At 37.2% G+C, this 17,118-nt stretch overlaps 1 protein-coding gene across 1 annotated transcript in view; it reads left to right on the top strand.

Annotated features, from left to right (window-relative positions):
• Window positions 1–15,798, top strand: part of Adgre3 (adhesion G protein-coupled receptor E3) — a 39,667-nt gene extending 23,869 nt beyond the window's left edge. Inside the window, exons 11-17 of the mRNA XM_036170495.1 lie at window positions 170–373; window positions 2,962–3,197; window positions 5,530–5,596; window positions 6,658–6,749; window positions 8,635–8,815; window positions 11,131–11,226; window positions 15,753–15,798. Coding sequence (XP_036026388.1) covers window positions 170–373; window positions 2,962–3,197; window positions 5,530–5,596; window positions 6,658–6,749; window positions 8,635–8,815; window positions 11,131–11,226; window positions 15,753–15,779 — 903 coding nt within the window. The 3' untranslated portion in view covers window positions 15,780–15,798. The remainder of the gene's footprint in view (window positions 1–169; window positions 374–2,961; window positions 3,198–5,529; window positions 5,597–6,657; window positions 6,750–8,634; window positions 8,816–11,130; window positions 11,227–15,752) is intronic.
• Window positions 15,799–17,118: the final 1,320 nt, after the last annotated feature.

Raw genomic sequence — 17,118 nt, 5'->3', positions numbered from 1 at the left:
TCATTTAGTTAATATTTATTAAGTGAATAACATGTGCAAGCACTAATCTCAATCTTGATGGTGCAACAGATAACGCGACATGGCAAAGCCCCAGGCTTCTTAGTGCTGATATTCATGATGACTGTAGTGTATATGTGGAGACTCTGAAGTATTCTTCTGTGGCTTCTAGGAAGACTCGTTGCTTTCTGCACTCTCTGTGATCACCTACGTGGGACTGAGTCTTTCTCTATTGTGCCTATTCCTAGCAGCTGTCACCTTTCTTCTGTGCCAGCCCATCCAGAATACCAGCACTACACTCCACCTACAGCTCTCCATCTGCCTCTTCCTGGCTGATCTCCTCTTCCTCACAGGCATCAACAGAACTGAGCCTAAGGTTAGTTACTTCATTTTCCTAATAAGTCACAGCCATTTTGTCTGGAGCAAGCATGAAGAGAGAGAGGGATTCATCAGTAGAGATATTTGGAGGAAATGCAGGATGAAAATTTCAGCTTTCTTTCTGTATGGAATTGAAGAAATTTGTATATTTGATCATTTTAAAACTGAAAGCATTCCTAACAACAATGTTACCTGACAATGTTCTTGGTGTATGTGATATCTGTGCATCTGCATGTAGTGCATGGACATGTGTGTACAGGTATGAGCAGTTATGTGTATGAATGTAGCTGCCAGAGCAAGGGGTCAGGTATCTATCTGTATTATGTCCTCTTTATTGCTTTGAGACACAGTTTCTCACTGAATCAGGACCTTGCTATTTTGGCTAGGGTGGCTGACCAGAGCACTTTGGGGATATATTTACCTACCTCACCCCATAGTGTTGGGGTTGTAGGCACCTACAGCCACATAAAACTTCTATGTGGGTGTTAGGGATTTGAACTCATGTTTGCATGTTTGCAAAGCAAGTGCTCTTACTCACTGAGTAATCCCCTAAGCCACATCTAAGTTTCATTTCATCTGTTAATAGAGGTAAACAAATACATTTGAAGTACGCCAATCCTTCACCTACATGGTAAAGACACCTCTGTTATCATCTATACACAGCTTCAAAGGACTCCTCAAGCCCAATAGAAAATGGTTCAAATACAATATACTCTAAGACGGGAATTGTATATGAAGAGTCCTGCCACTAGGCCACAGCAAACTACATGGCATGCTAGGTAATGCAGCCCTTGTTTAGGTAGTTCTTTCACAACCTATCAGACTCTAGAACCAGGGGTGTAGTTAGAGGTTTGAAGTGATTGATTGAAGATTTGCCACACTACTTTGCAGGTGATTCGCAACTTTTCATTCTAGTTGCTGTTTGAACTTGTTTATGTGACTTCTTACTTTAATAATGCAGAAAAATATAATTATTGAGTCATTTTCATGGACAAATTTTGTCCATGTTGATTGTGTATACAATGTAATTTTAGAACTTTTTAATATAAAATATACAATTTATTATAGTTATGTTATTGTGTTTGAGTGTGTACCACAAAACTCACTTGTTGATGATTTAAACTTAAATATAATGATAAAGGTGAATCTCAATAATGTAGCAGGACACTGGGAATAATGAAGTGAATACTTCAAATAAGCCAGCTGCAATGCATTTTAATATTTCTAGCACCAGTACAAAGAAATGATAAATGTCTGGGTGATACATATGTCAATGTCTCTGACTTGATTATCTCATGCTGTGTACACATGTTGAAATGCTATAACATACCACAGGACCATGTTAAATTAATAAGCACCAATTAAAATAATAATGCAAGGTCTTGTTTCTGTAGTCAGCTACTTGGAAAGCTACAGGAGGATTGTAAGTCAGAGGCTGGCCCTGGCAATGTGGTGAGACTCTAGCTCAAAATAAATAATTAAAAACACAAAAAATTGGTGGGCTCATTAAGAAGAGATTGCTACACTGGGCCCACCACTCATCAATAGTTCATTGTTGATATTGTGAATGGTTTCTGTATAGAAGGACAAGGGTTTTCTTCTCATTGTCTCTGCTCCTCTGTCACAGGCTGATGTATAAAGGGAAGTATTCCCAGAAGTGGTCCTTTGAGCTTTGACATCCTATTGCTAGCAGAAGCTAGGAACATCTGTCTATTAGGAAATCTATGGTCTTCAGTAAGGTGCTTTGCATCACTTGAACAGAGGCCAGATCAAGCTAATTAACATGCATTCTCTCTAAAGATTAATATCTTGTGTGGTGAGAATACTTGAAATTTCCCCGTGGCAGTTTCTGAATGCTGGGTATGATGAAAACTGATAGAGAAGTTACTTCACATGTTAAGACTTTGCAAAAACAACCAAACCCCAAAGTAAATATACACAAACAACAAGAAAACTCAGAAAGTGAAACACAAGATAAAAACTTGGGTGTCCATCTACTGAAAGTGATAAAATCTCATCCTGAGAGAACATTTATTGTATTATGCAGCACTAATAAATGGCAAATGTTGTTCTCAGGGGTCTCATTATCATTTTCTTTAAACACAGATTTTGCAACAAAGAGTTAATGAACATTTTTTTTTCCTTTTATCTAAGACACATTCAGCTAGGAAGGAAAATAAAACCAATATGGAAAGAGTGTCAATGAATGGTTGCTTTCAAGAAAGTACCCAGCATAAACAACTGCAGGAGATTCTCCTAAAAACCTCCAGGAGGCAGCCCAGAGCCCATGATATAGAATTCTGTTTAAAGTTCCAGGGCAATGGAGTATGGGTCTACAAACCCTTGTGAATTACCAATTTGAGGCATGCTCTGACAATATCTATACTCCTTGGCATTTTCTGACCTGATTAATGTGGAAAGTACATTTCAATGACCATAAAGGGTTCCCCCAATGTGCTTTGTTTTGTCTCCAGGAAGTGTTAGCTAATACTGTTGAGATCCCAGGCCAATACACAGCGAAAAGAAGACACCGAGAATCGAACATGTACAACCTGCATCTGCCCCACACTCTTTTCTCTCTCCTAGGTGCTGTGCTCCCTCATTGCAGGAATGTTGCACTACCTCTACTTGGCTTCATTCATGTGGATGTTTCTGGAAGGGCTACACCTTTTTCTCACTGTGAGGAATCTTAAAGTGGCCAACTACAGCAGCTCGGGAAGATTCAAGAAGAGGTTCATGTACCCTGTAGGCTATGGAATCCCTGCCTTTATTGTTACCGTGTCTGCGATAGCTGGCCACAAAAATTATGGAACACACACCCAGTAAGCATAGAGCGTGCAAGGTAGAAATGTAGAAATGTAAATTCAACACCAAACTTCTCATTGGACAACTAACCTTCTATTTTTCATATTGTTCTTCAAAACCGCCTGTCTGTATATTACTGTCTTGCAAATCTATATAGTGTCAGTTCTCAGTGTCTTGTTTTGCTGTTTTTGGTTAACATTTATTGTAGCTATAACATGAAAAGTTGTCCTTTTATAGATGCCATTTGTTGTCCATAATTATATATATATATGACAAATAGATCCTGTTTTATTTACTGAATTTTGGTTTGTTTGTGACATGGTTTCATGTATCCCAGATTTGGCCTGAAATTCACTGTGTAGTCTAGGATGTCCTTGAGTTCCTCATCCTCCTGGCTCCACCTCCTAGGTGATTAAATGACAGGCCTTCAGCCCCACATCCAGTTTGTGCAATGGTTAGGGTAGAACCCAGGTCTTTGTGCACACAAGGTGAAAAGTCTCACAACTGGTCCATATATTTTGTCCCATATTTTGTAATTCTTAAACCCATAGTCTAATGGAAATCCTCAGCAGATTTGGTGTTTGATCACATTGAGATTTTTTTTAAATTTTTTTTATTTATTATTATGTGCTTTAATTTTACACATCAGCCTGGGTTCCCCTATCCTCCCCCCTCCCGCCCCCACCCCCACCTTTCCTCCAGCCCCTCCCCTCCATGCCCATGTCCTCCAGGACCAAGACACCCCTGGGGATTCATTTAAACCTGGTGGATTCAGTACTGAGGAGCCCCCAGCTAGATCAGGCCCTCTGGATAAGTGAGACAATTGAATAGCTTGATCTGTTTGGGAGGCACCCAGTCTGTGGGACCAGGACCTGTCCTTAGTGCATGAGCTGGCTGTTTGGAACCTTGCGCTTACACAGGGACACATGCACATTGAGAATTTTTGTAAAATGAGAACTCCTTTTACCAACAAGTCACAGACATAAAAAAATATGAACCCAACTTTATGAAATTAAGAAATGGCTAAAGCAATCCCACAGTCTCACACTAAATCCCCATTGACTATGTTTTCTAGGAACCACAAACAGTAGGTAGATATTAAGATCAATTCCCTGGATGACAGTATACAATGAGAAGAAAAATACCAATTACCAAAGGCTGGTTTGCTGCTTGTGTGTCTCTCAGTATAACTCCATGATTATGGAAGTTGATAAACCTGTGACAAAATGCCACATTAATTCTTTTTGATTGAGAGATATACCTTGTGTTCAGCTTGAACCCCACACTCATCAGAATGATCTTGGAGACTGAATGGTAGACAATATTGGGAGCAGGCAAATTGTTTCAATAAAGGGCCAAACACTAAATATCTTAGGTTTATAGACCAACTAGTCTCTGTAGCAATAACTTTATATTACATTTCTATGGTAAAAGCAGCCACTGATGACATACAAAGGAAAGAGTGCAACTGAGTTTCAGTAAAATTCTGCATACAAAATATAAGTAGTTGATGACTGTATTTGCAACATGGTTGTAATTTTCAATGCAAGAAGTTAACTTAAGAGCAGATGTTTACTGTATTGTATACATTGACTATGGTACAGAATAGTTATCAGATTCATAGTTCCATGCCAGGACCCAATTTAAAAAAAAGTTCTACTAGATTTATTGACATTTTCCATGACAAAATGTGGCAGTCTTCAAGAAGTAGAGTATTTTGTACATGAAAATATGTTTAATTTTGGCTGGTAGAATTAGCCTAAAATTAACTATTGGTTTGACTGTCTCATTATCTCTACTAGTGTTATTATGACAGCTACATTCAAGGAGTCTTGACTTTTGACCCCAAATTTACATGTTTCATCACACTTAGCCTTAACTACAGCTTGCAGATGAGAAACTTCATGAATGACCAATCTAAAAAGTTTAGAACAAATGGAGAACTGTTCATGTTTACAGAGAGAAACAATCTTCCTAAGATGTAAAAAATTGTTTTAAATATTTGAAACATTCAAAAATCCCAAAAAGTTATCTTGTGTATATTGAAGAAATTATCAAAAGTCTAATGGAGAAGGAATAAGATCCAAAATTGATAACACAAAACTTAGAGAAATGACAACTACTAAGTTTTAAATACCCTATTGCTTCTCCAGTCATTTAATCTTTACCATATTTGATCACTTCCTACTTCAGACTTGGAAAAGCTGATGCACTCAGCTTGTGTCAGACAAGGACTTCATCTGAAATCTAGCTTGAAAATAATGGTTCTGCACAGTGTTAGATCACACTTTAGGTCCTTTGCTCAACTCCTATAGTGAGAAAGATCTAACTCTTATCTCCTGTCCACAGCTGCTGGCTCAGCATTCATAGAGCATTCATCTGGAGCTTCTTGGGTCCAGTAGCAGCCATTATCTTGGTAGGTGAATGTTATGAGTGGATGTGCCTACACTCACTTGGCCAAAAATAGAATGCACTTGTTATGTGTTAATTGGAACTGAAGTGAAGATGTGGAACCAAAGCTTAGTCTGAAAGGACCTTGTTCCTGAATATATTGTCATCATTCATCTACCCCTCATTTGCTTATCTCCCTTTAGCTGATTTTTTTCAACTTTATTGTTGAGAATTTTATGTAACTATACAAGGAACTATAGTTCTATTTACCACCTATTTCTTCCCTTCAATTTTCCCTCACAACTTGACATACTCTTCTTCTTTTTTTAAAAAAACATATCCAACTAAGTCAATCTAATACAGCCCATATGTGCATGGGTGCAGGGCCTAGCTTATCAGTGACTATATACAAAAGGAAATGTTAATGCTTTTTCCTATTTTACCTATCAAGGCCACTCATTCCTTAGTTGTGGTAAAACCTCAAGAGTTCCTTCCTCACCCATGCTGGAGTTTTTACTGGCTTGATCTTATGTGGGTCTTGTGTGGATAATCACAATGGTTGTGATTTCATGAGCACAATAAGCATGTCATACACAGAAGACAGCATTCCCCAGCAGCTTCCCCCATCCTTCATCTCTTCTATTCTTTCTGGCTCCTCTATTGCAATTTAAAATATATAATATAGCAGTCCACCATGGATTGTTTTTAAAGTTCTAGATTCATTTGTTTATTTGTACTATCAGAAAATATTGAGTGAACATCCATCTACTCTGTTTCTACAAGATGGTTTCCTATTTTCTAGAAACTTATTAATTAATACCTTTTGCCTAGGTCAGGAATGAATAATAGCTTTCTACTTTTAAAATGTCCTATTTTGAATAAAATATAAACAGAAAACTAAACAAGAAATGAAGGCAACTGGAGATATAATGTTTCCTGTACACAATACATCAGAGAATGTCCATGAAATCCTTATGGAGCATGAATTGTTTGGAGAATTAGTCTCAGATCCAACCAAATTTGTATTATATGAATAAGGGATCCTAAAAGAAAATTCAATTACATTTTCTCATGCCATTCCCACAGATAAACCTGGTGTTCTACTTTCAAACTATATGGATTTTGAGAAGCAAAATTTCTTCCCTCAATAAAGAAGTTTCTACTCTTCAGGACACCAAGTAAGAATGTACCAGAATCAGCTCTTACCATTGCAACATTTTCTAGGGGAGAAACCCTTGATGGAAAATATGATAATGGGCCTAGCTGTGGTTCACAGATAAGAGTTCTTGGTTATCATATATGAAGCCCTGGCTTCCATACTCAGATCAACAAGCAAAGACACAAAAAACATACAAAAGTAGACAACATACCCACCCCCTGGTCATAATTAGGGACAACGAATAGAAGAAGTAAGAAAATTCTGTATTTCAAATAAACCAGTGTACTTCTTTAGTTATGTACTAAAGAAATTTTTATTATTTAATTTTTGTTCAGTACATGTTACGGGAGAAAGAACCTATTTTACCACTCAGGTCTTGAACTGTGTATAGTCCACAAACATAGGGAGGTCAAGGAAAGTAGATCTTGAAGTACCTGGCCATACTTCATCCACAAATGGAAAGAATATGGGGATGAGTGCATGCATATATACAGATCCCTTTATACATTTTATATAGGACAGCATCCCAGCTCAGCAGATGATGCTGCCCACAGTGGGCAGGGCCTCCTTCCTCAATTACTGTAATAAAGACAAATTCATCACAGACATTCCCAGATTAATTTTAATACACCCTCACAGGTGTTCTCAGAAGCAGACATGAGGTGATTTTAGTTCCTACTAAGTAGACAGTTGATGTATCACATTTTCAATCCTTATTAACTTGATACCCAAACACTTCACTTTTAAACCATTACATTCTACTCCTTATTCGCACAGGCTCACAGCCTTCTCATAATGGAAAATTCATGCAGTCTAAATAAAAACTCCCATAGACATTAACTGTTTCAACATCTTTAAAAAACACCAAAATTCCTCAAGTATGAGCTGCTATAATTTTTTTCTTTTTTTCTTTTTTCATACATTATATCCTGACTGAAGTTTTCCCTCCAGCTACTCCTCCCAGTCCCTGCTTCCTGTCTCCTCTTCCCCAGATCCATTACCCTTCCATTTCCCTTCTAAAAAAAGATCAGGCTTCTCAGGGATTCCACTAAACATGGCTTAAAAAGCTACAATAAGACTAGGCACAAACCCCCATATCAAAGCTAGGTGAGGCAACCCACTAGGAGGAAAAGGGTCCCAAGAGCACTCCATTCCCACTGTTGGGACTCTTTCAAGAACACCAAGCTACACAACCATAAGGCATAGGCAGAGGACCTAGCTTAGACCTGTACAGAGTCTGAGTTTATTGCTTCTGTCTCTGGGAATCCCTGTGAGCTCCATATAATTGATTCTGTGGACCATGTTTTCATAGTATCCTCTGCTCTACTGGCTCTTATAATCCTTCCTCCACATTTGTGCAGGGTTTCCCTGGCTCCACCTAATGTTTGCCTGTGGGCCTCTGTATCTGCTCCCATTAGTTGCTGCATGATGCCCCTCTGATGACAATTTGGCTAGGCACCAATCTATAAGTTTAACAGAATATCATGAGGAAACATTTCATTGACTATTTTGTTTGGCAATCATATTTGTTTCTATCAGGGGTCTCTGGCCCATCCTGCCTCTGGTTCCTGGCCATCCAGGAAATGACACTTGTGGGATCACTCTTGTGGTGTGAGCTTCAAGTTGGAATAGTCATTGGTTGGTCACTCACACAAGTTCTGCACTACCATTGCCCCAGCACATTTTACAGACAGGACAGATGCATTTTTTTTTCCAGAGCTGAGGACTGAACCCACTCTACAACTGAGCTAAATCCCCAGCCCCAGATACATTTTTTAATAAACAAAATATTTCCAAAATACATAACACAACACATAAAAATATGGTTTCCACCAATGCTAACTTAACATATAGTGAAAGCCTGATGAACAGTATATAACTTTATTGTCATTGTTTTCTTCCAGGATGATGACATTTAAAGCCATTGTTCATCTATTTGTATTGGGATGTTCTTGGGGCATTGGCTTATTTATGGTCATTGAATTTGGGAAGACAGTGAAATTAATCATTGCCTATCTATTCACCATCATCAATGTCCTACAGGGGGTTTTGATATTTGTGATACACTGTCTGCTTAATCGCCAGGTAAGGTTGCCTCATTTCTTAACAAACTAGCACCAAAATTCTCTTAAACCACTTGATCACATTCTTGGAGTTTCTCATTTTAATTTTGAAATCTTCGTTTATTTAAGGTAGTTTTAAGTTTTACCTAGATATTTCACACATTGTGTTTTGTATCTTGTCAGCATCTAAGCATACCTCTTAATGGCATGTAAAAATGAAGTGGGCTATGCTGCATTAATAAATGGTACTTTCTTACCAATTTTTCAATCATGGTAGCTTAAAATTTTAAGATTTATTTCTTGTCCATTGTACATAATAGTCATTTGGTTGAATTAGTCTTTATGAAATGAAAAACTTTTCACTTGACAGTGATTTAGCCTGGGTTATGGACACAATGTGGGGTATTATTTGTCTCATATAAATGGGAAGGAGAATATATGTAAACCACACCTTAGATCTTAAAGCTTATACATAGCAGTTATGGATATCATTTCTACACTCCTTTGATTATTCAAAACAAACTTCATGATCAAATTTCAGTTCACCAGGGAGATGATGGGTAGTTCCCCTGTTGTGAGTTGTATCGCATAGGGTAATACTAAGATATTTGGCACAATCCACTTCACCCTCAATTCTTCCATTTAGCAGTTTGTTTTGTGACCTCAAGGAGGATACCTATTCTCTCTGAGTATACCTTATCATCTGGAAGGGTTAGGATTCTATAACACAGTACAATATAATCCAGAGGCAAATGTCATTTTTTGTGAGTGTCACTTTGATTATAATTTTATCTCTATTAACAACAATCTTTGGTGAACTTTTTGTTTGTTTGCTGTTGCATGTAAATAGCAACAGTTAAAGTGATAATACAAATATTTCCTTTTCAATATTTTGTGCCTCCTCTAATTTGGTACTCCCCCTACACAGTGAAATGACTTAGGAAAAATTAGGTTACCTTGACCACATACCTTATCCCCTCTGGAGGCTTGTTATTAAATAGTTTCTACCTTCTGATAAAAGATGCTTATAAGATGTTTTACAGATCAAATGAATCTTGTGTGATGTTTTACAGATTTTTAAAGGCCCCCTATTTCCTTCTGGTTGTAAAACAGCCCCTTGGCCTGCAACTAATTGATATGATTACAGCTTTTTAACTTTAAAAATCCTTACCCTACCTTGATTCACTTCCAAGAGTTTTTCATAAAGGGCTATTCTGCTCTTGGTAAGCTTTCTAATAATGAAGGACTCACTATATAACGGATCTAGTATGCATGGCAATCTATAACTTTTTTAAGTTAATTATTTCAACAGAAGTAAAATGCAATGTGGGTGTCTTTGTGAAATAATATTGAAGAGTAAAAAGTTCAAATCTATTTTTAACAAGACAATTATTTTAAAAAAGCATATTGTGGAATTGTATTATGCACTTTTATGTATACTATTAAATGTTACTTTTGTAGGATAGATTATGTCAACTAAATTGGATATTAAAGATGGATTTTTTCTATTAAGTTCATGTGAAAGTTAAAAGTTATGCTGCTTATTAAGTGCCTCACATATATCTATTGCTCAGTAAACTTTTCCCATTATACACTTTATCATGCTCTGCCTCTTCATCTCCATTGCTATCACCATCACCATCCTATCATTGTCTTGCTCACTCTCATCACTATCACATCCACCCTCAAGGTCATCTTATCACCACTATAATTATTATAACCATCTTCATCTTCCTTATTGTCATCATTCTCATCACCATTGCCACCAATCATCATATTTTCAGTATTAACACTACCATAATTATGATGATCACCATCATATTTACTACCATCATCAATATTACTACCATCATCATCATAATCATGACTATCACTTTGGTCACTGTCACCATATTATATAATCATCATATTCACCATTATCATCCCTAACTGTGACTACTATGATCATTAGCATTATTTTTATTATCATCAACATTCTTATGGTTATCATTATGACCATTATGACAATCCTTATCTTCATTATCACCATCACTACCATCACATTCAGCACTATGACAATCATACAATTATATTAATCACCACCATTTTCATTATCATCATCAGTGTCACTATCACCACTATCAACATCATCAAATCCTTTGGGTATTTAACATAGATTCTTTTTTATAATGGAAGAAACTGAATTTAAATAAAATTAACATGCTCAAATATATGCAGAAAAACAATGAATAGGATTTGGCATTCATGTCTTTTGTATCCCATGTTATGCAGATTCCCTTTCCTTGAACCAGGTTCAAGGTGTGAGCCATGCTTCTAATTATTCATTCAAACTTCCAGGTCCGAATGGAATATAAGAAGTGGTTTTATAAGATGCAGAAAGGGGCAGAAAATGAAAGCACTGAGATGTCTTATTCTACTACTCATACCAAAATGGTAAGCTCAACTCCCCAGGAAGGCTTCTTGTGACTTGATCTGGTTTCTCATGCAAACTAGTTTCCTCTTTGTTCCTTGAAAAAAGAAATTAAGAATGTGGCCTACAGTATACAGCCAACAGCTTGTAGATTCGGCACTCAAATGCCTGCCTTCATTCCCTAATTTCTTGTCTTCCTCCCTTCCTTGCTTCTTTTCTTGATCCTGTCTTCTCTTTCTACTCCACTTACATCTCCTTACTCTTCAATATTCCTTTCTATATTCCTTCTTCCTCTCTCAATCTCTTCTCCCTTTTTTTCTGTTCACTATCATGAGTATGTATACATTCACTTCAAAAGACTCAAGTCAGTACTCATTAGGCATAACCAATGAAAAATTGGTAAAGCAGTTCAGGATGGTTCAGCCTCTGGTAAAATCAGTGATCTCCCTGAGTTTTGTAGTGAGTTGTAAACTGAGAGTTTCCCTACCCTTTACCTTGGCACTTTCCAACCTCTTTTCTTTGAGAAAAGACACATAACTAATCTTCCTTCTCCCTAGTGAGGCCCTGACCACCCTCTGCTATGCTCTTCACTCCATATCAGAACATGGACTTTCTATGCTCACATCCCTCCCTATATATTATTTTTTTATGACTGTTTCAGTCCCTGCATCTATGGGAGTTTGTCCATAGACTCTGTGAATCAATATTTTTCTAAGTATTATGTTCCTCTGAGAAATATGGCCAATAAAAAAAAATAGGACCCTTCTTAAGAAGGTTCCTGCTTCTGGCTCACTGGGGCTCCTATGAGACATAGAATTGAGTTCTTACATTATGCTAACTTTCTGAGCAGATAAGAGTCACACTCAGACCCACCACTCTCCCATACCCAAAGGCACTAAGATCTGTGCAATTGTGGGTTTGGGAGAAAGTACATTCAGTATAGTGTTTGCCTGAAAACATGAGACCCAATTTCTCTCCCTGGCACCTACAGAAAAAAAAACAAAAAAACAAAAAACAAGGCATGGTGGTATATGTATGTAATCTCAGCACTGAACAGATAGAGTCGAAGCTCTATGAGCTCCCTGGTCTAGATGAGTAGGTGAGCCCTTGACCAGTTACAGATACTGTTACAAATGAAAGGATTTTGAAAAAATGACACTGGTGGCTGTCCTCTGGCCTCCATTTGTGTGTATACCCATGTACACATGCACCTATACAAACACTTGAGTGCATACACATGAAGTTAGCTATTGCTATGTAGTTATTTATCAGTTTTCACCACTTTTTCTAACTATCCTTATGCTTGTACCATCAAATTCCTGTACAGCTTACTTTCAAAGTACAACAATGAACTTCAATGAGAGTTATGAAGACTCCAAGGTGGTGCATGATAAAATTACCCATTGACATTTTGTATATATAATCAGAAAAGACTGAGCAATTTATTGGGAAGCCACAGACTCTTGAGTACTGAGAGTCTTGCTGCTGAGCTCATTTTTTTGTGGCTATGGTGGTATGCTGTGTCCATGGATCTGTTAATATGGATAATAGTCTCTTTGAGGGGAGAGGACTGGATCTGTTAGTACAGATAATAATCTATTTAAGGGTAAAGGACTGGTGAGATGGCTTAGTGAGTAAATAAAGCACTTGTTATACACAAGTGGGAGCCTGGGTTCACTTTCTAAGTGTCCATGTAAAGCTGATGTATCAACTCAATTTTTCGCATCAAGATGGGAGACAGACACAGGAGATTGTCCAGACATTCAGGAGCACTATTTGATAAACACAGCAACAAACACAACACCCTGTCTCAAACAAGGTTGGAGGCTACAAGTGACACCTGAAGCTGTCCACTGACCTCCATGTGGAAGACAGGCATGTGTTCACTTGCACTCACACACATAAACCACACACACACACACACACACACACACACACACACACACACACACACACCAAAAAAAATTGATACAGAGTACACAAACGACAAATGAGTATAATGATTCTCTTGAAGGGAAGGAAAAAATGTGCAGCATTAACCAATGACAATAAAATTCAATGAGTGTGGTTTCATGCCTCTATTAAAGAAGGTCTGCACAAGGTACCAAATTTCACTCAAAAGACTGGAGAGATCTATCATGACAGTCAGGTCAGAGAAACATGCACTGTTCTGCAAGGAGACTGTGCTTTCCTTGTCCTTCTTTTTCTATTCTTCCTTTCCCTCCCCTCCCCTCCTTTTACTTGCCTTCCTTACTTTTCCCTTATTTTGTCCCCTCTCCATGCTTTTCTTTCCTTTCTTATTTTCTAGGTAATATTCATTGTCAACTTACCTTGATTTAAGATTACCCAAAAGATTTACACCTGGTTATTCTGTGTGTGAGTGTTTCCAAAGTGATATAATTAGGTAGGAAAGATGCACTGAACATAGGTGGCACCTTCTGCTGGGATGGGGTATTATATTGAATCAAAATGGAAAAAGAAAAATATATAATAGTAAACAATCCCCTTTCTATGGTTCCTGATTTTCCTGGATGTGTGAGTCAGCTTCACATTGCTATACATGCGAACTGGTCCCACCACACTTCCTTTCATCCCATAATGCACTATACACTGAACCATGAAAGAAAACAAACCCTTCCTCTCTCTAGTTATTTCTCAGTCACTTTCCAAATTTGTTTGTTTTCTTCTTGATGAACAAATCGATTGATAATAAATATAAGGTTCACTGTGATATTTCTATCATACAGGTAACATTTTAAAATCAAATACTACATCTAGTTAATGTGTCTCTTGGCCTAGCTGTTTTTATTCTGTATTAAACATTAGCTGGCATTCAACATTAAAATACAGATTTTTCTTTATATTGTGTTAATTTCTATGTCTATAGTACATTTTACTAAAATTAATGTTCTCCATCTCCATCCATGTTTTTTTTTTATTTTAAAAAATCATATATACCTGGGTGGAGGTCATTCATGCCTTTAATACCAGGATTCAGGCAGGCAGATCTTTTTGAGTTTGAGGCTAGTCTGTTCTACAGAGTTAGTTCCAGGACAGCCAGGACTTAGACAGAGAAACCCTGTCACAAAAAAGAAATAAAGAAAAAGATCATTAATTTGTTTTATGTAATTTAGTATTTTTTGTCTATGTACCTGGTGTGCACAGAGGTCAGAAGATGGCATCAGAAACTTTGGAACTGGAGTTACAGACAGTTATGAAACACCATGTTGTGCAAGAAATCACACTCAGATTCTTTGAAGAGCTTCTGTTGCTCTTAAGTGTCAAACCATCTCTCCAGCTTCTCCATCTTTTTTTAAAAAAATATGAGAAAACTTTTTGTGGCTCTATAATGCTCAATATGTATGCAAACCATATTTTCATTATTTATCTGACAGGAACTATTTCTGTAGATTCTGTATCTTAGTTATATTGAATAATGAAACACTGAGCATGCTCAGACAGGTACCTCTGTGATGTGTCAATGGTAAATCTGCTGAGATAACATTTGTGCTCCTGTGGCTACTTGGCTACTTACTTAGTTTCCTATTGTTGTAATAAGACATCATGATCAAGACAACTTATAGAAGACTTTAATAGAATCTTACAGTTTCAGAGGGGGAATCCATGCTCATCATGAAATTGAGCATGGCTACAGGCAAGCAGGCAGACAGGCATAGCACTGGAGAAGTAGCTGAAAAATTACATCCTGATCCATAAGCACAAGGTGGTGAGAGTAAGACACTGGGAATGGTATGGCCTTTTGAAACCTCATAGCCTTTCCTTCTGAGGCAAACCTCCTTCAACAAGGCCACACCTCCTAAACCTTCCCAATTACTTCTATCAACTTGGGCCCAAGAACTCAAATACTTGAACCTATGGGGGCTGTTCTTATTTAAACCACCACACTGGTTAGTCTGCCTGAACTTTGATCTATTCATCACAAAAATGTAGTTGAATGAGAATCAGAATGATATCCATGAGAATATTCTTCTTTATTGTAATCTACTATAATTGTTACATTTAATTAATGTCAAATTTCAAGAACCAGCTACATAAAAATGATCCAAACACTAGTCAGAAACCCATGTTTAGATGTTATGTTTCAGTATAGAAGATCCATGTTAATCCTTATAACGTCAGTGGATTTTCTGTGGTATTTAAATGGCCTGCCATTGTTATATTTAAATGGATTCAAAACACTTAAGTTCAAATACCATTTCTAGGACATGTGACCTGGACAAGGCATTTAATGTCTCTTTGTTTCAGAGTCCTTCTCTGTAAAATAAAGATAATATCAATCTCATCACAAAGATTAAATGATGATGTGTTTGATACTACCTAGGAAAATGTGAGAGACCACAATAAATCTAATGCCATGTAAAAAGATAAAGTATGATAAATATTGCAGGTGTGGGATTCAGAAGTCAGATACTAGATTGTGTTTTCTAAGCTTTAGACCTTAACAAAGTACTGTTATCTCAACATGTTTTAGAATTTCAGTTTCTAAGGAGAGAATTTCTGTTTATCTCTAAATGTCTACTTCTTATAGGATGAAGCTGGAAGTCAGCATAACTGACTCACTGAGAGTGCTCACAACCTGAGCTCCTGCTTCTTAACCAAGGACAATCATCACACCAATGTGGCCACACATGGACTAGGTTCATGTCACCATTCTTCTGTGTGAATTGATCTTTTGAAAATAATTTTGTTAATATTGTTAATGCATAGTAATTGTACCTGCATTTCACTGGGAAATTTTCAGAAAACATACATACATACATACACACATACATACATACACACATACATACATACATACACACATATTTGACCATGTCCACCTCCCTTCACTTATCCTCACTGACACCCTTTACTAAATCACTTTTCCTGTACACAATTATTCCTCTTCCTTTTAATTTTTTTACACAATAGAGAATTCTAATATTTCTCTTGCTACATCTCAGTTAATTACCATAATATGTTGTCTTTGAATTCCATCTTTGTTCTTGCAAACAATAGGCTTTTATTCTATTTCAAAATAGAAAAATATCCATGGGTGATATAAAACACATTTTCTTTATCCATTGAGGCACATTGAGGCTGACTCTACAACTTGGCTATTGTGAATAGCACCACGGTAAATATGACTGTGTTGCTTTGGGACACAGTCCTCTGAGAAAAACAGCTATCATCTTCATATGATCAGCCATGACTACTTACAAGCTTGTTGATTCTCACAGAGGATGAATAGAGAGTGTTAATGGACTCTCACCTGAGAAACAAGCCATAATTTCCAACAATTTGTTTGCAATTCTGACCTAGTATTCTGGCCTTGGTGTCTCCAGATGTGAGAGTATATAGTCTGCATGAAAGTTGATTGAGAGAGACTCACTGATGCATGTATGGGGAAGCAACCATCAATCCTGAGTAAAGTCTCTTCAGTGCTGCTGTTCTGAGGTCACCTACATGTTTGTAAGCAACCTTCATCCAATAAACTCTTTGGTTCCCATGGTGAACTTGAGTGAAGTCTTACTTTGGTTTATTATTGCTACCGTGTGAGGAGGGGGTAGACTTTTCTGTCTCTCAAGAGAAGGAAATCACTTGCAGTATGATAAGGTAACCACACTTTCAGCTTGTGGAGATTCTATGTGCCTCTGAGTAACTGAACGAATGCATATCCCTGCTAAAACTGATAATTGTGTGTTCCCTCCATATCTTTGCCAGCAATTTGTATTAGCAGTCCTTACTGAGCCATCTCTGATTAGGGTTGAAAGCCACACTAATCTTTGGGTATAAAGATAACAGTTTAACAAGAACATTATTACTAAGTCCACTTAACAAGATGATATTATTGCATTCTCCCCTAGGACCTAGAAACCTTGCCAGCTACATGTTTTGGGGACATTTAATGACAC

The sequence above is a fragment of the Onychomys torridus genome, chromosome 21, assembly GCF_903995425.1.
Source record: "Onychomys torridus chromosome 21, mOncTor1.1, whole genome shotgun sequence".
Taxonomy (NCBI): Eukaryota; Metazoa; Chordata; class Mammalia; order Rodentia; family Cricetidae; genus Onychomys; species Onychomys torridus.
Note: the sequence above shows the minus strand (reverse complement) of the source record. Positions and strands in the feature narration are given on the sequence as shown.